Here is a 24,206-nt window from a genome sequence, read left to right as displayed (position 1 = left end):
TGTTAACCATCTTGAGGGTCTTGTATAGATGGACTTTAGACAATCACTGGACGATTGTTCAGACAGACCTGTACCTGATCGCTGGAGTGACACAGTGACATCTAGTGACCATGGTGCATAACAACAGCTTTTACTTGGCATAGCATGTTGTGGCTGGGTTATAGATTGGGAAGTGTTAAACCATTATAAAAGCTATTTCAAATCATTCAGTGCTGATTTAATTTGACTCTTGTGTTTTTTTTTTAATCTGGAGCTCCACTTTGTTTACTTAAGGTGACCTGGTAGTCGCCTGCTCTATGGGGTTTGGTGTGGAGCAAAAGGTTTGAGTCCATGTTGGACCAGTTTGTATGGAGTGATGGAGGTGTCCTTTGAAGCAGCTCGACCATCTCTCCATATATTATGCATGTTATTAAGTCCTGCTTCTGCATTTGTGTGTATTTCAGACTTGTGGTTGTGCTTAAAATAACTGGAAAGTTGGGGTAAGAAAACTGTTGGCTTTTTCTATGTATAATTCATGAAAGAGTTTCACAGGATTTTTTTTTTAGTAACTTGACAAACAGAATTCACAGATACATATCAATATATTTTTCAGGATAATTTAAGGAAAATACACTTTTTAACATTTAGCATTGAAAGCAAAAGCCAGTCAGGACAAAACTTTCACCTGGCCTGATGCATTAAAAACATACAATCTGTATTATTGTCTCCAAAATCCAGTAGAGTTACATCGCCACAAACTACAACCATAATAACAGACGACTCAAGAAAGAGTGCAAGTTCACTTTAAAGCATGGCAAGTATACGACTAATAACGTGAAACACCGAAACGTGCCGTCCAAGATACGTCACAAGCCTCTGCTGGAAAGCATCGCATCATCTTTGATAATTCCCACTGATAAGTTGAACAATATTTCCCTTCTTTGCTGCCAAGTCGAGAGCCTCAGCCTTCAGGAGATGCTCATCTCAGTGCACCGACGAACATTCTATGGTCTTGAGGTGAAAATAAATGTACAAACATAGTTGTGTACGGACAGTGTTGATAATTCAGTCATCTTCCATCCTATCTCATTTCACTTATATAATTCAAAGGTGATGATAACGGGGGCAAGTCAAACACAGTGAAGTGTACTGGACAACCCAGCAGACACTGAAGAGAAAGAGGAACTTTGGAGTTGACCATTCCCAGTTTCAGTCGTCTGTTTTACATCCTCTGAATCTCGAAAAGGCGGACGTCAGTGTCGTACCAGATAGGAGGGTCCACATTGCTAGACAATCAGGAAAAAAAAGGTAAGTCTTTGGTAAATTTAGAAAGACAGCTGTGTGCAAAATACTCAGCTTTTATTGCTGACTCACCGCAAATACACAACACCCCACATGTAGGTACGGAACCACATGGCAGTGCCTGCGTTGGCTTGATACTTTCTGATGAGGATGGGGTGAGGAACTGGCAGCAGGCCCACTAATGTGCCGTGCTGCAGAAACTTCAGGATCTCTGATTCATCCGTCAGACCCCTGTGGAGAAACAAAACATATTCAGAGTTTAAAAAAAAAATCGGAATTAATATTTCACAGCCGTGGCTCAGTTGGTAGAGTCAGTCCTCTCCTAACCGGAAGGCCGGGGGGTCGATCCCACATGTATGATGTGTCCTTGGCAAGACCCTTAACCCCAAGTTTCTCCTACTGCTTCGTCGGTGGTGTATGAATGTTTACCAGTGAGTAGTCAGAAGGATAGAAAAGCGCTATACAAGCTCAAGTCCATTAACCGTTTTACATGCAGACGAAAATGGGATCAGGCATGTTTACATACTTGTCGATGCAGATCTTCTCCACCTGGGGGACTAGCACTTGCAGAAGTCGCATGATAGTCTGCAGGGGGAGTTTACACTTCCAGGAGTGGACCTGGGACAAAAAAATGGAAAATCAAAATCAGTTAAAAAGGTTGTCCAAATGTTCAATATGTTTGAAAGCTGAAGGACAAACTGAGGGTAAAAGAAGTTGCTGACCCATTCTGGTGTGGGAGCCCAAAACGATGTTGAAGACGCACTTGACAAACGTCTTCTCTCCATTTCTGCTTCAGTGTAGAAAACGTCCTGAGAATGTCAAGAAATAGATTGAAAAATGTGAATATTTTGAGAAAAAACATGTGCACACATCATCACACGGACACTCACTTCATTGTCTCTGCCTGAGTTTGACTCGGTGTCACTGGTCCCAGCAGCTGCACTCTGGTCTGGGTGGGCTGCCTGTAGGGAGTCTATCTTTGGAACTGACACCATGGTGCCATCTTCTGATACCTGGGACTTCTCAGTCAGTTTGTCTATAGCTGAAAAAAACAAAATCAAGAACCAACTATTTCATTTCAACCATAAAAATGCCAAACCCACGAGTGAGTTGATTGTATTTCTCTAAATCTGACAAAGCTTATTCCTCAAAGGCAACAGTGAAAACCTATTTAAAAGACATCAGTGTGCACTATCCAATATGGCTGCTCTTTGCCATAAATGTAGTGACTGTAGTTTATTTCGATTTAATTCTAGCTGCCACTGATTGGCACTTCCCAATCGAATCTGCCACAGAAGTTTTGGCATTGTGTCATACATACATTAACATGCCCTGCCTGCATGGGCTTACATTCAAACATGAATTTAAACTGTCCAGGATCAGAGTGCATAGCAGGTCTATTCATTGTCATGGATCAGAAGACAAAAATGACAACAGAGTAAACACTAATTAAACAAACTACCTCGTCTTCTTCTCCAGGCTTTTGAGACAAATGAGCAAGATTAAACATGTCAAATTTAAACAGACGTTCCACTTTTGGCTCATTTGACCACCACAATATTTCAGTTTTTTTTGTCAACATGCTGTTTCGTGAAACAGTTACTCGCTCAGGTTATTATATTTTACACAGTGCAAAATAGTCCCAAAACAAAGTACTCGATTTATATCTGTAGCAGAAATATTCAAATAAACCTTATCAATCCCAGGGTATAGTCTTGACCTGACTTTTAATAATATATTCTTATGTGGTTCTATTTCTGCCTTTTGTAGAATTTGAAGACAGAAAATAGAAAAGCAAGTTAGAAAATATTAAGAGATGAAGTCTGAGATTTTTCTACAATTTTCTACCTCCATTCACTCGGGTTCTTTCAACAGACTTTCTTAAATAAATGCCACTGTTAAATAAATAACAGTGGTTAGTGCGTGCGCCCCATGTATGGAGGCTGTCGTCCTCCAAAGGGGGCAGCCCAGGTTCAAATCCGACCTGTGGCTCCTTTCCCACATGTCATTCCCTACTCTCTCTCTCTCCCTGATTTCCAATTCTATCCACTCTCCTTTCTCTCCAATAAAGGCCCAAAACGCCCAAAAAGAAATCTTAAAAAAAAATAAAAAAAAATCCATCTTATGGTTCACTACCTTTTTCAACCCATCTCATATTCCAATATAATGAATAAAGCAAATATGCCAGCTGTGAATTGTACAAGTTAATCTTTAAAGTTAAACAGTCAAGTATTGAATATGAAGAGCACAGTAAGTTGACAAGCGAGCCTCTACACAGTACATATACCGGAGCCAGTACCTGGTATAGCGACCAGACTGGTCTTCAGTGTCCCAGGCTCTGCCGGCACAGCAGGGTGAGAACCCTCCATGGACACGGTCTCCTGGGAGCTGGTGCGAGAAATCACATCTGGAGACTTCCTCTTTCTCTGTAAGGCCTTCTGGATGGAACCCGGATCGGACGGCAGGTTTGCCAACTGGTGGAAAACGTTGCGTTTGCGGATGATGGCATACACTAAGTTGCAGTTTCCTTGAAGTGAGAGAATGAGAAGCAGATTTAGTTGTTACACCTAGACAGCAACACAAACAGAGAAAGCTTTCTGATTGACTCTGTTAGGAATCAGCTGTGTCTTACCGTCAAACTGGTACTGGATAATATTGTTGAACGCTTCAAGAAGGAAGAATACAAGGTGATGATTCTGGGCTGCAGAGAACAGGAACCAGCTGGTGGAGAAGGCTTCCAGCAGGTGGAGCAGTTTATTGGCTGCCACCATGGAGAGGCTCTTTAAATATGGAGAGACTGCAGAAGGTAGAGGATATATTTAGAAAAAGAAAACTGGCTTTGTTCTTCGATTAAGTGGCATATATTTCTGAAGCGAAAACGTATTCCATGTAGGATACAGACAGGCAGGTAGCATAAAGATATTCACCATTTACAATGATTGTGAGCAGGCAGTCAAACAGAGGCTGCAGCCGCTGGTGGCCTGTGGTGACGATCTTGTGAAACACCTGGAAAACAAATACAAGCGACTGCTATGAGAATTATATGCGTGGAAGCAATACAGGACTTTTCAAATAACATGATGCGGTGGAGATCTCACCACTATAAGCAGGTCAGCATGAGTGCCTGTGAACACTGGGATGTCCATGGGCACATGGACGGAGTAGGGTTTATTCAAACGGACGCCAAAGTTCCTCTCGCCGCTCAGCAGCAGCAAAATAAACACACCGATATGCATGAGTCCTACACGGGCTGCAACCAAGGATAAAGCACGTCATAAGTCAGGGGATGCATTTGCCTCAAGGAAGCATATTTAGAGCGAGGAAGCGAGAGACTCACACTGATCAGCTCTGGCATCATTCAGGTAGAAGAGTATAGGAACCAGAATATCCAGCACATCGCTACTTTTCAGGACAAAAAATAGGAACTTCTGTCATGGGAACACAAATAGGATCTTGTTGAGTCACAGCACGCACTCTTAAATCTACATCCTGAATTTTTTTTTAGTCCTTCCTTCCAACCTTGTTGAAGTCACAAAGCTTCCAGAAGAGCACCAACAGCTCTTGGTGAAACTGGATCTTCTTGGTAGAGTTGGGCAGGTAGGTCTGGGTCAGAGGGTTGGTCAGCAGACGAGCAAGGCCTTTCAATATGAAGTCAAAGTCCTGGCAAAGGAAGAGATGAAGTCAGGCTTTGGACATCCGATAGTGAAGATCTTCATAGAAATAAGAAGCTTACCTCCTCCCTGTGAATCCTTGACAAGTAATTCACAAATAGGTTTTCAGGGCCTGTAGACTGCACAAAGATAGAAACATTTATATGATTGACACTAATAACATCCTCTATAGTCAACATACAAATAATCATTGTGTTGTACCTCTTGTTCCTCCATGCTGGACGGGGATGGAGGGCGGTGGGGAACCCCTCCGTCGTGCTCCAGCGTCACAATGAGGATCTGTACAGCCTGCTCCACCAGCTGCTCCCGGTAGTCTGAGAAGAGCAGGTGGTTGTACGGGATGCCGTAGCCCACCGGATCATAGGCACACACCACATTGAGCAGTGAGGTAAACAGAGGCAGAGCATGTCTAGAGAGAAAGACATGAAGACTATGTTAGTTTATCATCTGCACATGTGTCGCCTTTTCAACTCTTGTATTCATTTCATGGAAAGATGATATTTATAACCCTTGTACGCGATTGTTGACCCACTTCATTACAGAAATTATAACTGGAGTACACAAGGAGGAATCAAATGCATTCATGCGTTCTATCGATAAACAATAAAAGTGAAGAGAATTGTTGACTCTGGACATTGTAGTTTGACAAAAAGAAGAAAAGTAAGATCCACCTACATGCTTTACCTCCGAAAAACACATCCCACTAACAGCTAAGCCATAACCCATCTCCATGACAACTGAGCAAACACCCTCTGTGATGGAGACTATGAAATGGCAGAGAGCTTATCAGGTGGTGGTTGGAACAGATCTTTTCTGTTTTGTTTGTGAACGAATAACTCCATGTGTCCCTTGGTGTGCTCCTGTTATCCTATTATTCATTTAATTTACAAGCTTATTGTGAGTTTACAGTTCTATTGGTGATTGCATTTGTTTCGACAATACATTTATGAGTGTGTCTACGTTTACACATTACCTATTCTCTGTGGAGCAGAAGAATGTCACCCAAGGGTTGAGGACGCCTGTGTCCGTTGTAGGGGGCAGGTACATGGCCTCAGAGAAGCAGGTTAGTAACAACCTCAGCAACTCTGTCCTGCAGAGCACCAATGGGAAAAAGATGAGGAAGATGATGATGTGGTGGATTGACAGAAAAGTAAGTCCAATGTAAGAAAAAAAAAGAGCAAGAACAGAAAGCATCGTTTGTGATACAGATCTTGAAGAGCATGGCGGCCTCACCTATTCAGATCATGGATGTAGTTTAGAGGTGGAGACTGTGCAAAGCCTACACCTGCCTCCCAGATGTACTCACAGCTGTCTATAGACTGCATGTTCTCCACTGAGTCCTAGAAGTATCCACAAAAACATCCAATAATAATGCAATCATTATATTTAAAGTACAAAAACAAGATTTCTCTAAATGTTTTAGAAAGATATAACAACTCATATTTCTTTCCTGTCTCTATTATCATCTTCGTAATTGTAAATGCTGATCTGTCTATTATCAATACTTCCTGCTACTTGCTGTTATTGCTCATGTGACGCATACTTTCGTCATTATTATTGGCATTATAGCTTTAAGTCTGTATTAGTTGTTGTTGCTGCTCTGTTGGTTTGTTTGTTTGATCCGATCTATCTTTGTCTTCCTGCGTCTCTCTCTCTGTTTCACTTTTTAAGGTCAGCACAGTCGCAGCAGACGGCTGTTCAACATGAGTCTGGTTCTGCTCGAAGTTTCTGCCTGGTAAAAAGAAGTCTTGCTTTGCCACTGTAACTTTGCTTAATGTTTTTCAGTGTTTTGCTCGTGCTGGATTAATGTGAGGTCCATGTAAATAATATAACAGAGTATCGCCTACATCGGCTCTTTTTAGAAATAGAATAGAATAGAATACTTGTATTCAAAAAGTTACAGATAGAGGTGGATAAAAAAAGAAAAGTATATATTTTCTTTTAATCTGGTGCATTCAGTGCATTCAGTGTTGCCAGATGTATGATAACTATCATAATTGTGCCATACTTTTTGCCCTCTGTACGATCAGTAATTGCAGAAAAGGCCAAATGTATGATAATTATAATGTCCCCTCAACTAAACATTCTTTGTGATTTCAGAGCAACCAATCACGTCAGCAGGACTGAGATGGCCATCACATCAGCAGCACCACTCAGCACCTGACCGGCATCGCTCTGCTGCCAGCCTCAACCTGCCAATGAAATCATCACCTGATGATGCCCTGCTCACGCCTGTCATTCGTTATGCCAGACAGACTGTAGGAAAACACATGTCTCAAAAACGCTCTCCTTACACACTTCTTCCTGCTCGGTCACTGTCGTTAATAATACTTTACTTTGAGCATCAATTTTCAGAAGATAACACTCTCACCTTTTCTGAACCTTCCTTTGGAGGAACTCATTTTCCATAATGTTCTCAAATGAAATTATGAAGAAGGACTGAAGTTAAAACCTGTTCAGAACACTGCCTGAAAGCTGAAAAGTTAGATTCTGTAATGCAGCATTCCTTTCTAGCTCATAGGAGACAAGGAATTCTTCCTGGTGAGACTGACAGTGTCATCAATCATGATCTCTTACTAGGCTCTTTCACAAAAAACTTGACAGGTAAGTTAGGCAACTTTAGACCAGGAAGAAGGAAACCATGCCCTAAAAAAAATGCCTTTAAAACAACCATAACAGATTTATGTAAGTATGCTTCAGCTATTGTCGTAATGTGTCAGCAGTTATCTTTTGTTCTGTGTGGTAATAAGGTGACAAAGATGCACATTTATGGGACACGGGGTACTTACAGGGCCTCTCCTATGACTGTGCACTGTGAAGTCAGGGCAGAAGAACAGGTCAGCGATAGCCAGAAGCAGCGACTCAGCCAGCGGACGAGCTCCATCGTCGTCGTCCATCTCATCTGTCTGGAATGGACGGATCATGATAGTTGATAAGAAAATGATGAAATGGATAAAGTGGTTATTGCTGTTTTATATGGATCCGTCTTGATGCTTTTTATGTCCCGTTCCAAAACTCACCCCAGCCCGCCCAGCTCCAGGCACAGTGGACCAGAAGAATCCCCTCCAGTCCTGGTCCTCAAAGATGTAAGGAAGGATGCGGGTAAGGATACGAGTGCTGTTCAGGATCACCTGCTTCTCCCTCTCGGTTGGGCAACCGGACTCTGCACCCTGTACAAGCTTCTCGACAGCCTATAGGGAGACGAGAAATTTGATTTGGAAGTACACAAGAGTGAGGAAATCACACTGTGAATGCAAATCTTGTTGTTTTTTTTTTTTTAAATAATTTTTGATAGCCCAGTCTGTTTCACAAGTGGTTCTTTATTCTTACCATTTTTTCTCAGTCATTTAATAAGGCATAAGTCAAACATCTTGCTTTGAAACACTTATTGTTCGACTACAATTATGCTAAAACTCTCTTTGAGTCTATGACTAGACAGTAAGGATTTTGTTTTTGGAAAATGAAAATCCAACAGTAATCACTGATGTGAATGTACTCCTCATTGTTTTATTTGACAATCAGTATATTTTGACAATGACAACCAGAGAGCTGTATTTGATTTACTGTGTCTAAAATGGTTACCCCCCCCCACCCTTCTGAATCTGCTCAGCTTAAAGGGCTCTTGTCTCTCCCTCTTTATTTGATTATGCCGTAAGTACACAGCATGTCTGTTTTTTTTCTGATAGGCAGCTTCAAACGGAAGCTGGGACCAAGAGAAGGGAAGTGAAGGGAAAGGAAGGGGTGTTGACTCACTTATTCCCTCATCTGCGAGCATGGAGCAATGCCATGCTAATAACAGACAGACACTTGTGCTGGGCTCTAGCTGTCAATCTAAAATCTAAATAATGCAGCATTTTAAAAAAACATGTCCTTCTAATGCAATCACAAAACAATATGTTCCCATGTAAAATCTTCTTATAAACATAAAGTTTGTGTTGCATGATTGCACCGACCGTTCAAACATGTACCTTATAGCAGAGGGTTGCTAAATTTGAGGGAGACTCCTCTCGAACAGCTCTTATCTCTGCAGCTGGCACCAATGCAAAAACATCCTGGACCGTAGTGGTGGTGTCTGCCCAGAACTGGTCCCAGAAGGCATCGTCTGTGGCTTCCACTGGCTGGAGAAAACATGTTTTCTTGTCATTTCTCATCTATCTGAGGCCAATTGGAGCAATTAACATCAGGGGAACTTGAGATACAAAAGCCTTATTGATCTTGCAGAGCATTAAAATATCATTTTACACCTGACATCATACTATAGGCTATCCATGATTGTTTATTCCAGGTCTGCCCTAATGCCAATGTAAACACAAGCTCTATTCTAGCATCAGTGAGGAAGCATTATCTGGCACAATGATCTGAGCACAGTGCACCTGCCGCATCTGCAAATGTGGTCATTTTCAGACCTACGTCATCAGTTTTTGATTTAACAACGCCGTAATTTTTCTTCAACACGTCAACACTATTACCAAATGCGGTTGACTAAATGTTTTTGGTAATCTGTATTACGAAATCCGTCATCTTTTAATCCAGCAGTTTAAATGACAAATACGACACGCAGCCATACGGTGCATGCAGTCATCTTTATTCTACCTTAAACATTTCCATCATGCAAAATAAATACATTTGTATTATAATCCCCCCCCATGCAACAAGAAACAGATTGTTTTTCTTCTACCACATCATACACGTAGTCACATCTCGGTGATGCTCTCCAGTGCGCTCGTTATCATTACTATCTTTCTATGCACTCCCATAATAACCCGTTTATTTAAACACATAGGCTACCTGTGTTTTGGTTGTCAGTTGAATCACTGCTTTCCTGAAGTTCAGTTTTGAGTCGGTGCTGCCCATTGTGGATATTTCCCTTTATCCCAACAGGACCGCTGCTGCTGCTCAGAATCCCTGTTAATCTCACCTCCTTCCTTCGCTTGAGTCATTGGCGGAGGCGTTTTTTTCACTATTGGCTGGCTGGAAATACTGCACTACAGGGTGTAACTTCCGGGTTGTGAACATGTCAACAATTCGGTCGGATTGGACGCTTCACATAGGCCTTTATATTTTCCTCTGCTGTATAAATAACATTTATTGCACGTATGGTCCTGGAAATTATGTTGTAGCCTACTTTGTTCTTAAATAGCTACAATCGTCTCTAAATGAAACGACCTGCACCCACTACTGGTTAAAATATAAATGTGTTATACTGAAGGCAAAGTTCGGTATTTTAAATCCTTGGATCAATAACATCTAGTTAAAATATGTCGAATAAAACGTTGCAAAGTGAACAGCAACATATTTTGGTGTAATTAAAATCATAACTAAAAGACAATATCTGCCCATAAGGACCCAGACATGTTTTGAAGCACAAACTACAAAATAAAGGTAATGTTGATGTGCAACCATCCAACAAATGAGTTACTGAATTGCTTTCTTTTATTACATAAACGTAGAATGTGCGCCTGTGCTGTTATATATGTTGCCTTTAAGTGTTACTCGTACACCCTAGCTTTCACTCTCAAACTAGCTATATATTTATACAACAGACTTGATGTAGCCTGCATAAAAGTAGGTTCTCACTTCAGTCATTAACACGTGTCACTATGAAAATGACTACTATCTATGAGTTGCATATAAAGTGCAACATAAAAGTACTCCAAATCTCTAACGAGCATAAAGGTCTAACACTTTTTCCGAAGGCCATTAAACGCACCGTAGGAGGTCTTCGCGCAGTCGCAGAGCCATGTAAACATAACTGCCGCGGATGCTCGCTGTGTGAAGCTTTTACAGAGATAGCTAGCTAAGATAAACCAAACAGGTGTAATTTCGCTCAGCGTCTAGCTCGGAGGCTTTCAGATTTTTATCAGAGAAACTAAGCATGATATGATATGTTCTGTTGACAAATCCTTCAGATAATTAGCCGGAAGGTTATCTGGCATGACGTTAGCTTGTAACTTAGCCTGTTCACTGACTGATAGCTAGCGTTAGCTCGTCGACGCCCAGTCTGTAAGCAGTTTAAAAGCCAATTACACAGACTGCCTTTGTAGCTAATTATATCAGGTTGTTATGTTAGCATTGCCTGGATGAATATAGGTATCATACAAATGTTTAGCATAATGAGCTAGTAAGCATAGCCGGTTTGCAGTGATAGGCCGTCGAGTGACAGGAGAGAATCAACTTTGACAAGTCAAGACCTCCAGTCCGGTTCAACAAATACAACATTTACCCATCGAGATCGATTAACTGTCATCATATGTTGACTGAAAACAGGTAAGCAAGGCCTGCAATAGATGATGTATTAAATTGCCGGCGTGTAAATCCAGCGACGTTAGTGTGGCCTTTGTTGACTGTCTGCAGCCTGCAGTACAGAATAGAATATAGACTAGAATAGAATAGAATTACTTTATTGATCCCAAACTGGGAAATTGTGGCGCTACAGCAGCAGGTTATCCATCACACAATATGAGTAAAAAACACAATATTAGCAATCTATACACAATATAATATTAAATACAAAGTAAATAAGTACTAAAAATATCAAACCTGAGAATGTGAATATATACAACCAGGATTTAACTTAGCATTACTAGTCTTAAATAGAAAGATTAAATGTAAATCTGCAAAAAACAGTAGTAAATGGACAGTATTGACATAAGTTAAAGTGCATGAGTGTAGACATGTTATCAGCAGAAACTATACAATATAACGGCGAGTAGACAGCCAAATGAAGTGAACATGAGTGCAGGGATAATTTGTAAATGTAACATGTGCAGAACAGATTACAGTATGGAGAGACAGATATTATCATGATGACAGGTCTCTGCTCGCATGAGGTGAGCTGTTGTACAGAGTTATGGCCTTCAGTAAGAAAGATTTCTTGTATCTGTCCTTGTGACAGCGGAGTTGGATCAGTCTGTTGGAGAATCTGCTCCGCTGTTTGTCCAGTAGGATGTGCAGAGGGTGATCAGGATTATCCATAATGGATAAATCAGTTTGTTCAGAGTCCTCCTCTCTGTCACCACTACAAAAGAGTCCAGCTTGCAGCCTATCACAGAGCAGGCCTTCTTAATCAGTTTGTCCAGTCTCTTTGTGTCAGTCTCTTTGTACAGACGTAACACAGACCATTGTTGGATTATACAAAGGCAAGCAACAGGTGGTCAAGTTAGGATGGCATCTATGTGTGATAGACATATGTGGCAGATAGAATATTTGTGTGTTTTTTTTTTTTTTTAATATCTGTGGATGTGCTTGCACCCCAACAGGAAACGGCAGCGCAGTGGCGGTGATGAGGAGACGGGCCACCTGGTGCCACAAGCCAAAAGGCAGAGCAGAGGTCACCCTCTGTCCCCTGAGCCAGGCCGGGATGCCTGGGACTCTGAGGTACAAACAGTTGTCAAGGGGAACAGCATACTTCTGCAGCAGAACACCAGAGATTTTGGAAAAACAGTGGTTGTACACTAACATTGTTGGGGCACTTTACTTAAAAATTACAAAACAGGGCATTACAAAAAAAAAATATTTTACAGACATCTTCTTACAGATTGATTTTTATTTCAGATATCAAGTCATGCAACACTCTTACATGCTTATCTGTTCACACAAAAATAAACTGGTCATTTTCAGCGTAATTAGTGAACATGGCAACCGTTGTCGGATGTCAAGTAGATTACTTTAATACATAGATACCTTCGGAGAACATTTTCATATGAGATGATGTTGATGGTCGTATCTAGCTAGCTCACTGCTCATTTCAAATGTCTGTATTTCAGTCATCCAACAGTGAGAGCAGCAGCAGCATAAGCAGTCCAGAACATGCGGCTGGGAGCTGTAGCAGTCGCTGCGCTGTTGGCCCCTGCAGTCCCCTCAGCGCCAGCGACCCCTCAGAACTGTCCCGCTCCACAAACCCGGTGTCCTACCAACAGATCAACCGCATCCTGAAGCACGCCCACTTCCAGAGCCTGCATAGCAGAGGTCACGTCAGAGACACATGACGACTCCCTGTTGCCCGCCAGAGGACCCGCTTCAGAGCATCACATGCTGATTCACTTCACTCAGCTCTTACCATCCATCTCCAGTTACTGTGATATCTCACAGCTCTACATATCTGCAGATGGAGGCCAGCTCCTGGTCAGGTATCTCCAGGGGGTTCAGCATTCAAATAAATCCAAATGATAACCGTTTTAGCAATAATAAATGTGTGATCAGCTTCAACATTTTTTGTGATCCACTTGGGGTTCAACCAGTCTGGTTTACATGCTGCTCTTAGAGCTGTTTTGGGACTGACTGACTGACTGATGATGATGATGATGATGATGATGATGATGAATTCCTGTGTTTTTTGTCTTAAATGTTGTCTGAGAACAGTGCTACTGCAGCTGCTGGTATTGCACCAAATACATTTCTAGGCCGGTCCGTGTGACTCGTTTAGTCTCCTAGTAGGGTACTTGGGCTGTATAATGCTGAATCTGATGTCTGTGTAAGTACATGGACTCAGTCTCAGGGAGGATTTGCACTTGTCTTTGACTGCTCATTTGCTTTCATTCTCAGACAGGGACTCCTTCATTCGGGACACATAGAAGCCATGAGTGTAAACATATGCTTTCTGTCCTGTTTTTTTGTTAGTGAACAGAATGTTTGAAAATCTTTTACAATAGATTTTTAGCTCATTAGTAGTGGAGGGTGAGGCTGTAGATTTGGTTTTAGCGTGGATCGCATTTTTTCTTAAATAGACTTCACAAAAGTTAAATAGAGTTTAGAACAGGTTTGCTTATTTTTCCATTGAAACAGGGGGTCATTTATCCTGTGTTTAACAGTCAGCGAGGTTGTTTATTAGGGCTTGGAATCTTTGGTGTCACAATTTGATTGGATTGGATTCATGATTCAAAGTCTATTTTTGAATTAGTACGAACTTCAGAATCTACTCCAGTCATCTGTGAGACTGGCTGAATTTCTTGCTGCTCCATTTGGCATTCTTCTGAGTTAAAGAGCTAGCCTTAGCACTTATCAGGGAGTGACTGATTAGCAAGTTCTGAATCTATTTAAAATCTCACAAGATAACGATCTCGATCTATTTTTTTTTACATAAATCGTTTTGTTAATTGTTTCTGGTACAGGTTACAATTGAATACACCCACATAGTCGATTGATTGTGTGACCTATGCATCAGTGTTGCTTTTAGCTAACAGTTCTATGTTTTAATTCCTCTCAAACATGGAGCCCTCAGAATCTCTTTTTTATTTGTAACCTTAAAACAACCGAAACGTTCCTCCCATCATGAACGAATAAAAACACTAGACGGTGACATGACAACAAGTCATCTCTTGTCTCTAATCAACCATCAAACTTCAACCAGAGTAATGAAACAATAAGATGATCCCCCCTTTAAGAAGTGATGGTGTACCTGTAGGTACCTCTAGTTATTTAATATCATATTGACTTTAGACATGAAGCAGTATCAGGTCCATATTTTCCTTGATGACATCTGGCGTGTATTTTTCTGCAGGTGAATTTGATTCATGTTACTATCAATTATGAGAGAACAAAGTCGTGATCATTGGGGAATTATATAGAATACATAGCTAAACTAGTGGAAGTTAAAGAAAAATGAGTCTTATTATTGAATACAAAAGAGGAGTGACAACATAACCAGCTTGTCATGGCCACAAAAAGGAAACAAAATAAAAAAGCCCCCCCCCCATGAGGTCCCTAACCTTTCAAACCCCTTAGATTGACCAATCTTCCTTTTATTATATAGACAGCTGCTCGACGTTGCATTTGAGTAAGTAGGAAAAGTCATTTCTGTCCAAAAACCAAGGCTTTCTTTTGTTTCTTCTTTTTTTTCTTTTTTTCTGATGCTACCAACTGCAGGCAAGCTTTCTGCCTTTGCACTTACCACTCAAAGGGTTGCTGTACATGTGTGTCCCCCCGTGCACTGAACATCCAGGTACAAACACTGACTATGAGGCCGTTGCGTCTCTCCTTTTCTTAACGTAGGATCAGTGTCATTGCAGCGCCCTCATTCAGGACTGAGATCAGCTGTTTTATCTTTTTTTTTTTTTTTTTTTTTTTTTTTCTGACTGGTGTGTCAAATATGAAAGCATTTTTGAAGATGTGCTTTATTTTTTTTCAGTGATATATTTTTTTTGTATTGAGTGATGATTTCATGACATGAACCTGCCATTGATTTTTTTTTCTTGTAAATACTCTTTCATTTAATAAATAGAAATTACTGTTTTTGAAGAAAGGCAGTCTTCACTCTTTTTTTAATGAAGTGTAATGTTTCATCTTGTCACTCTGAAGTGAACAGTGAAGTACTCATATCATTCTGCATTTAGCCCTCTTCTCTATAGTTCTCTATATATCCCTAACATGTTAATGATCTAATTTAACTCACACCGTTTTCCTCTCAGGAAATACCTCATGGTTTTACTGTACATGCAAATAGGAGTTCCCTCCATCCCCACATCCTCCCTTTTGCCTCCAAATGGCCAGTAATGAATGACTCCCCATGCACTGAGACCATCATTAATGAGATATGACCTGTGTCTGAGTGAGGAGCACTGAAAGGTTTCTTTAATTAGCACGCTACATGTCCTTGTCTTGTCACAGACAGTAACAGATTAGATACATTAATGCACCACATGTAACCACGGTTACCTTGCCGTCCACTCTGGGTCCTCCTCATTACTTTCCTCCCTTTGATTCCTTTGCTCCACTTCCACCAAGTTAGAGATGACGAATGTGCCAATGATCATTCAGGATTAGAAATCCTCCAGTGCCGTGGCAACGTGGCTCTTTCTTCTCTCACATGCCCCGCCTTCTTGTTATCTTTAAAAGGCAGCTACAAACAAATACAGCAAGTACAGCATCATACAGAGAGGGACAATTAGCGAGACGGAAGTACATCTTTAATCTAGGGCCTGGCACTTTTGAGCGGCCTTTTGTATCTTGAAGCCAAAACATCACATTAGAGCCGGGCGAGCGCCACGTAATTAAGGTGGCGAGGATGCAATTAAGCAGCAGCTTTGGGTAAATATTTTCCAAGTGATATTTCAGGTTTTCTGTTTCAAGCAAAACATTGATGCTCATTAAAGAAATAATTAACCAGGAAAATGTGAACTCCGAGAGGCCCTCCAAAGAATCTTTTTAAAACTCTTGATGTTTATGTAATAATACTCTGGTAAAGTAAAAGCTTATCAGCAGAGATCAATGTTTAGAACAAGGCAGCGTCAGCATGGAATATATTGGAAGAGACAATTACACATGCTGTTCCTCTGACTACAGTTTTAGAGGTGTTTAAAGAAACAAAACTGTGAAAACATGCCTCACTATTGATTACATGTAGATCAGAAAGGATTGTCTGATGAGTAGGTGTGTAAATTTTTTTTTACTAAATAGCTAAAGATATAAGCACAGTGTTACAGTGTTAGCGTCAAACTTCCATTGTGTATTTTCTGTTCAGCAGATGTTCAGTGTCCAGATGTTCATTGTCAGGGCAGTAGATGGCAGCACACTCTGACTGTTAGCCGGACACAAACTCCTCGCCGTCTGAATCTAATAAATGCTGGAGGATTTCCACAATGGGATCAAAACGTGTGGGCTACGTAGAAGATATTTATCTTTAATCTGTTTTCACACACACACACACACACGCACACACACACACACACACACACACACACACACACACACACACACACATATAAGCACACACTCGTACTCACACTGTCCTTTCTCTGCGGCACACAGATATGAAAGGTGGGTGGTGATGAATGGCTCATATCAGTCGAGTGGAGAGGCAGGAGAGAGTTAAATGAACTGCCCTTGTTCTGGGGTCTATGTATGCGCATACATTGTTATATTTTTACAGTGGCCAGCGAAAAAATCTGGGTTAGTCTCCGGCTCCTTTTACTCTGTGTCCTCTTTGATTCCAATCTTTTCTCAAAGGCAAAAAAAAAAAAGTACAGTGAACATCAGCTGCACATTCCAAATACAGACAAGCAGACAAACTACTGTAGGTTTTATATGAATCAGTGTTCATCTTTTGAATTCCAGACCTGTGAATTAAATCAAATCTCCATAAATAATTGGACTAGTCCAAGATTATGGATAACAAAAAGGCAAACTTCACCATTCAGTCCTGGAGTTATGGTGGTACGTTCAGATCATTCATGTCCGGGGCAAAAGCGAGCTGAAGTTGATCTGGTCACCCTTTCCTCTCTTTGCTATAGACTTTGGCTGAAATGTATTTGGGCAGCTGCTGCCTAGCATGAGATGGTGATTGGGTTGGCAATCAAGTGTACCGCTTTCCCCTCGCCAGCCAACACAAACATCTGCTTTGCCTCCCCACCACCAATTCGCCCAACATCAAACAACAGAGCTCGTCCGCGCCGCTGCCCCCGTGGCCATCCGAAGAATTAATGACCCACCAAGCACATTAGCGGTGCCCTATTGCCCCCTTCCTGGCTGGAGCGGGGAATAGGGGAAAGCCGTGGCAGGCAGAAGAGGTTAGTGGGTCAGAATGATAAAGTACTTCACAGGTCACGAATTAAGATGGGTGGTGTTTTTATGCAAATTCTGGATTTCATGCAGTAATATATATATATATTTTTTTGAAATTCAGCATTCATGAAAGTACGGTATGACTTTCTGCGCTTGCTCTGTTGGAAGAGCTAGCCAGCTGAGTCAAGTGGAGGACAGAGGTTATAAAACAACAAAATGTATGGCTATGAGGGCGCAGCACTCAGAAGGAAACGACCTGCCCTTGAGTTAAAAAACAAGAACTGAGGAGGATCTTCCTCTCATCCTCTCTGAGGCGGCCGACCCCGCTCCCGTTAGCGCTCACTCTTTCCCCCAACTGTTGCTGTCAGGGTGTGGAGAGGAGGGCTGGGTTATCTCACTGACTGTAGCCTAAACATGCTGCCCTAATGTAGCTGAGAGAGAGTCGTCATTTCCCTAAACAAAGGAGAGTTACCACTCTCTATAGAGCTGTCTTCACGTTTTAATGGTTTAAAAGGACTGAAAAAGAAAAGACGAAGATAAGGGACAGACTTGGCATGCTTAGGTCAGTGTCTCTGGTTCCACTTTACAGCCCCCCTATTCAATTTCACACAATGTGCCCCAGAGACGATGTACAGTAGATTTTTTCATTGCACAGAGAAGTTACAGTCAAGGCCCAGATCAATCATAATAAATGTTCAACCCAGATCACAGAAAGAAAGGCTGAGTGTCTCCTTGTTTCTAGTACCAACCATCTCTCCTTTTATGGTCACCTGATAGAAAGAGCATGTGCAAATATCCATACAGTAGTTCAGTATTATTAATACTGTATCAGAAACACACCTTGTTTTTATTATTTTGCAGGCACATTTTTTGGAAGAGCTTTAGTTAGTTAGCTTTAGCTTTAGCTCTTTTTTGGAAGAGCTTTAGTAACAATATAAATGAGACACAAAGAAATATCACTAGTGTGAACTCAATCATGGAACCAATCAGCTATTATTTGACGAAGATATAGCCTCCGAGAGCCACGGCCATCTTTTCTGCACTTTCAGTTTAGCTAACTGTAAGCAATACAGGAATTCGAAATCCAAGCCTTCCTTTTCTGTGTGTTGCCACCATTTACACCCACCTTTAAGTCGTGTTACAATATCTAAGAGTTGTTAGCTGCGACGTCATGCAGCTACCTCTTTTTTTTTTACATGAATTCCAGCTAACTCAATTGGGGATTACATACTGCCTTTTCAAAGTGGTATATTTAAACCCCAGTCATTGAATGTAGCCCTAGGCCTAATTGAGGGGTGAAGTTGTTCCGCCCCTGGTCTTCCAATCAGAGGTAGTAACAGAGGCGTAATGGGGGGAAGACAGTGTGGGAGAGTGGTTGCATGCCTGAGTGTCGCCATGTCTCTTCTGCACGGCCATAACGCAATATGGACCCCCGCACTGGGACACCATTCTTATGTTACTGCAGCTGCAATGTAGGAGTACAAGGGCATAAGGACATGGAGCCATACGTTATAGCTCTGTGTAAAGGGATAACTTAAGGTGATAGCCGTTGGGGGGGTATTACGACTGAATGCTATCCACCCCTTCACAGAACTCTTTTCCTTTCTCCATATGAGTGGACAACTATGCAGGGATGACAATCAGTAATCAAAATGTGTCTAATACCCCAAATTGCCTTCAGATTATTAATTTATATGCCTAATCTGGGAATACAATTTAGTACAAAGAATCATAAAGCAAAAGAGCTGGCCTTTCTTACAATGTCATAATATATTACATTATATTGACCTGTAACCCTGGCGTCATGATTTGAATTGTATCCAAAAATCCTACAACCCTACTTTTGAGAATTTTCACTCACAATGCCTTACATTTGTAAAACAACACGTGTAATTGTTCAGTGTTTCCCCCTTCAGCTGTCAACACTCAACTGGCTTTCAACCCTGAGAGTGCCAGGGAGAAGAAGTGCAATAGTTTAGAGAGAGTTGTGCTAAGTGGGACTGTTTAGGCTTGGCTGGGTAGAGCATGCACTCAGCGCACCACCATATAGACCGCTGTTTTCTAAATGGCCCTTATTAGCTGAATGGGAAAGGTCTGCACTCAGGCCCGTGTTGTTGGCTCGGGGAGAGCGGGCTGCATGGCTCACACAGCCTGGTGTCGTCTCCACACGGCTGACCTGCCACACAGGCATGTTTCATCTCTGCAGGACTGATACGGCGCCGCTCAGAGCCACCAAGGTGCAATTTGTTGCATTTGGACTATAACTGTCAGGAAGAGATATACCCTCACTTAAATAGCCGCCCATAATCTGCCCCTCTCCCTGTATTATCCTAATTGAACCCATGGGCGGCCAACGCCATCAATAGCTGAGCTCATCTGCAAATTAATAAAACATGGCCCTCACCAAATATATGCTTGTGATAGAGCTTGGAGCTACTTAGCCACACTAAAGGACTGAGTGTTTGTGATTGTTATTTTCAAAAGGAATGGGAGTACAATAAAATTGTTCTCATTTTGTTTTTCAGCAGTGATGAGTGTTGGTTCTTATTGCCCTCGCAGCCCTCTGAGTATTCCCAATGAGCTCTTCTTGCTCCTTCCTTTTCGTAATGGAAAAGCTTATTAAAGCCATCAAATGCCATTTACCTGAACATGATTCTGCAAACCACCCTGTAACGTGCTGATTTTAGATCAGTGTCCTGCAGGGCTCTGAGCTGCAGATTCACACTGATTCAACAGGTGATCGCCGAAGCAGGATGTTTTTTTTTTTCTCCTCACTGCTGACTATTGTAAAGCGTCACACTCCTCGGTCTGAACCGAGACATGCTGGCACCATCAACAAGTGCCACATCAGCACACGTAGAGGGGGGCTTTTGACTCTGTGTTTATTTTGACTGTCTGGACTGCCGCCCAGCCCGATGTGGGAGACGATGAAAGAGGTGGTCATCATAATAAGACCTGGATCTTATTAACAACAAATCCTGGAGGGCGCTAAAAAAAAAAAAAAAAAAAAAGCAGCCAGAGGTTATTAAAGACATCTATCATGTCTGTTGGGCTTGTAGTCACTAAGTCACCATCCCTCTCTCCTCCTCTCAGTGCAGATGATCGCTCCTCTGTTGAACGTGAAATCAAGGCTGAGCTAAGAAAAATGTTTTTCTTCTTTTTGCTTCTCCTTTTCTCTCCCACAAAGCTTTGTATCCTTTTTTTATAACACACACACACAACACGACACTGGAAGGCAGACCTTCAAAGGAGGCATTTTTTGCCCAAAGTGGCATCACACGCTGAAGAGGTTCAGAACTTGTCCAGTACCAAAACAACATACCTGGTCTTGAACGCACCTCAACGCGTTCGGTTGACTCCTGGGCTTATTTTACAGCTCAGTCAGACGGCACTGATGGAAACAAATGCCTCTTGGGACATAAAGAAAGGAATGTTGTAAAAGCTGGAAGGCCATGACAACTTGATGAGCCATCAAGTCTGACTGTGAACATGGGCAGAAACATAGAGAGAGAAGGCTGACATCACAAACGCTCGGGTATATGGAGTCATGGATATATAAGGACAAAAAAAGGAAAAAAACAAACTGACTCTCCAAAGCTAACACTGAGTAATCCTTGGACAGAGTATTGTTTGGGCATGCATATGATTGTTAAAACACATCGATGCCACGGTGAACGATGGTGCACACTTGTAAATGCTAAGCCCGCTAAGAAAGTGGAGGGAGTAAAAACACGAGGAATCATCAAACCAGAAAGGAAACAAGTTCCCATGAACAGAATACACAAAGATTTCCATCCACAAAGCCTTAATGTCTAAACCTTAATAACCCACACAGAAAGACATGAATTTCCAACTGTTTTGGAGCAAGTCTCAACTTTGCAGTTGATTGACAGGACTATTATACTGCGTCTGTATGAGGCCCAAAAGATGATGTAAGCTTTGTAAAAAGTACAGAGCACACTTGGAATAAGTGCATTTATATTTAATATTGCATTTTATTATTTCTGTGGTTAAAGTCCAGAATTAGAATGACTGGACACTTGAGTCTTTGTAGCTAGGTCCATACTTGGAATTAAGACGTTGGGATATTTAAGCCTATCCTATTCACCTTTAGAATTCAAAGTCCTAAGCTTCCATAATTGTATGGAAGTGCAATATTTAATAACTTTAATAGCACTTTAAAGTAATGGTAACTATCAGCAGAGAAAGTTTGATTAGCAACTAATACCATCGTCAGCTTTGTCTTTTTAAACTAATAGTTTGCCTAGCTTAGAATACTGAAAACAAGAAGAAACAGACTTACCCAACAGTGCAAAATCTTCCCTCCAAAAGCCTTTAAACATTCAAAGATTTTCCAAACATGGCTGTCATGTTCATGTTTTATGGTCAGGTCGCTGCTCAGAGCCAAGAATTAATAATTCAATAATTTGCTTATCAGAAGGTGGTAAAGTGTTGAACTGACTGTTTAGCATGTCATGTTTTTCATTATTAGTTAAAACAATTCATCATAAAGAGGTACTGTAGATGGATTTTGTTACAATTGCTAAGAGCCAGGCTAACCTGTCTGCAGTTTTTAAGCTATGCCAGTCATTCCCAATTTTTTTTCTGCCAGGCTCCCCTTTGGCAGAGGAAATTATTTAGAACACCTAAAGCTGACATAGCGATGGGACAACCATAACGCCTCTGTGTCATTCATATTGAGGGCGAAGCGTAATAGGGGCGTAAATACCATGTCTTGAACCGGCAATATGAAAAGAGCTTTAGTCTACACCAGCAACTAAAGCCACTTGAAATTTGGAATGTTTCCATTCAGCTCACTAATTTGATCAAACTAGCATGTAATAACTGTGGTTGAAAAATATATAAAAACATTGTTGGAAATGAGACTTCAGAAAAGTGTATGCATTGCTTTAAACATCTTTATTGAACTAAACAACCTTGAAAGGGAACAATCCTGAAAAAGAGTGCTGCCACTTGTAACCCAGATAAAACTTCTCGTGTCATGTCTTAACCTGCATTATCACTGCGATGTCTAGAAATCAAGCCAAAAAGAAACCTATCCCAACTGAGTGTGGCCTTCCTCGCCGCACAGTTTTTGTATGTATTGGGATCGTCTGCCTCCCATGAAATGATTTACTCTTTCCAAACATCGGTGGAAACGTAATGTTTTACATCCCTTTGAATGTCTTGTGCAGTGCAACAGAGCGTGATGTCGGCTTTCATTACTGGAATGGCTTCTTTTTTCTTTTTTTTTTACTTTAAAGTGAGCTTTGGAGTTTATCCAGACAGCCTTGTTGAAATGTTCTGTGTTGATTAACATTTTTTTTTGTAAAGGACTCACTCACTGTCATTGTCACCACTCCCCATAAAAAAGTGGAGCCCATAGGACATTAAGTGGAGGATTTATGACCCCCATATATTTGAGTGGAGGGCTGCTAAACCTTACCAAGTCTCTCTTGGCACTGTGAGGTTTTGCTTTCCTTGTCTCGCTCTGTTGGTTTTTTCCCTGTTGCTTCAGAGTGCCTACAATTTCCCTCTCTTTATTTTCATTGGCATTTTAAGAGCTCCGTGCTCTGTTGAATGTACTCATTCAATAGTGCGCTTTTTCAACACGCACACACACACACACACACACGAACACATTAGAACACACACGAATGCGCACACACAATGAAAGCAGCGGCGAACATGCAGAGAGTAGACCCTGACTCTCCTGCTCAATGCCACAGGATGCTGGAACCCAGCAAGTTTCAGACGTACACCAGGTCTGAAAGCATTTCTCCCCGTCCATGCTTGTCATTGTTGGGGGTGGGGGGTGGGGGGGATATAATTGATTGGCTTAGTTTCTATTCCCTTTTGTGGAGTGGCTTTAGTCCTGGCTTTATGAAGGTTGCTGAAATCCATTCAGACCATTCTCTTTGCCTGGTGGAGCAGAGCACAGCGGTGGAGCAGCCGCTGTCTCCACCTTTATTGGCGGAAATCGCCCTTGCACATTTTAATCTACCATCTCCTGGGGTCTCATAACACTTTATGGCTTTATATGTCTCATCAGGTTTTATATTCTAGGATCACACCAAAAAATGACGGTTTTTTTTGGGCTCTTTCAATCTTCCTTTTGGCTTTCAGTCACCATCTTAGTCCTTAGATGTATTCAGCCGAAGAAACGGACCTGTGTGCCTTGAGAACAGTCAAGAAAAGTAAAGCTCACGTTTAATGGTGTATTAGAAATAGAGAAAAATATTGTCAGCATTCTAAATTCCCCGAACACAAATGCTGCTTGTGTGTTGTACTTATGAACAGAGGCAGTCTTTGGGATATAATTGACCACACACGAGATCAAAGTGTGTTTGTGCAGGAACATTTTATGATCTGCTTTTTAATGCAGAAATGTGACAAGATGCTGAAAGTGTATGAACTCACTCCAAACTCCGTTCCAGTAATTAAATGTGGGGTTGTTTTTTTTCTCTCATAAAAGTGTCAACATTCTTCTTGAGGGTAGCAGAATCTAATCTGGACAGGGAGGTAATTGGAGAAGTAGGTGTCAGAATCTAATCATCAAAAATAGCGACATTACTCAATTTGACTCATGTAGGCTGCAGCTTTCAGTGCCTGCTTTCTTTAAACGCGCGCACACACACACACACACACACACACACACACACACACTCATGCAGATGGCCTTGCATCCACATCTGGTAACAGCTGGAGTAGTGCGCACATCTGTTCCATCCAAGGTGGAAACAGAGCGCGTTGCTG

General features: G+C 41.5%; 2 protein-coding genes across 2 annotated transcripts; one reads left to right on the top strand and one right to left on the bottom strand.

Moving 5' to 3' along the window:
• Positions 1-562: 562 nt before the first annotated feature.
• hid1a (HID1 domain containing a) lies at positions 563-9,900 on the bottom strand. The gene is made up of 19 exons (XM_020648302.3): positions 9,741-9,900; positions 8,921-9,070; positions 7,973-8,143; positions 7,742-7,858; positions 6,186-6,292; positions 5,926-6,042; positions 5,154-5,361; positions 5,015-5,071; positions 4,801-4,941; positions 4,619-4,709; positions 4,380-4,531; positions 4,209-4,287; positions 3,914-4,078; positions 3,581-3,808; positions 2,172-2,323; positions 2,004-2,090; positions 1,808-1,899; positions 1,354-1,512; positions 563-1,265 (listed from the first exon to the last, which is right to left on the bottom strand). The coding sequence occupies exons 1-19, from the start codon at positions 9,804-9,806 to the stop codon at positions 1,202-1,204; spliced, it is 2,403 nt and encodes an 800-aa protein (XP_020503958.1). The 5' UTR covers positions 9,807-9,900; the 3' UTR covers positions 563-1,201.
• Positions 9,901-10,696: 796 nt separating this feature from the next.
• LOC136183020 (protein VCF1) lies at positions 10,697-15,187 on the top strand. Its single transcript, XM_065964640.1, has 3 exons — positions 10,697-11,219; positions 12,212-12,329; positions 12,719-15,187. Exons 1-3 carry the CDS (start codon positions 11,203-11,205, stop codon positions 12,938-12,940), a joined length of 357 nt encoding a protein of 118 aa, XP_065820712.1. The 5' UTR covers positions 10,697-11,202; the 3' UTR covers positions 12,941-15,187.
• Positions 15,188-24,206: the final 9,019 nt, after the last annotated feature.

The sequence above is a fragment of the Labrus bergylta genome, chromosome 16, assembly GCF_963930695.1.
Source record: "Labrus bergylta chromosome 16, fLabBer1.1, whole genome shotgun sequence".
Classification (NCBI taxonomy): Eukaryota; Metazoa; Chordata; class Actinopteri; order Labriformes; family Labridae; genus Labrus; species Labrus bergylta.
This window is presented reverse-complemented; position numbering and strand designations above follow the sequence as displayed.

Bases quoted from the DNA above. Each gene is read 5' to 3' on its own strand.
- hid1a (XM_020648302.3), bottom strand. From the start codon at position 9,806: ATGGGCAGCACCGACTCAAAACTGAACTTCAGGAAAGCAGTGATTCAA. The intron at 7,859-7,972 runs GTGAGTTTTGGA...CGTCCATTCCAG, and splicing joins CTGGAGCTGGGCGGGCTGGG to ACAGATGAGATGGACGACGA. The intron at 3,809-3,913 runs GTAAGACACAGC...TCTCACTTCAAG, and splicing joins TATCCAGTACCAGTTTGACG to GAAACTGCAACTTAGTGTAT.
- LOC136183020 (XM_065964640.1), top strand. The intron at 12,330-12,718 runs GTACAAACAGTT...TCTGTATTTCAG, and splicing joins GGGATGCCTGGGACTCTGAG to TCATCCAACAGTGAGAGCAG.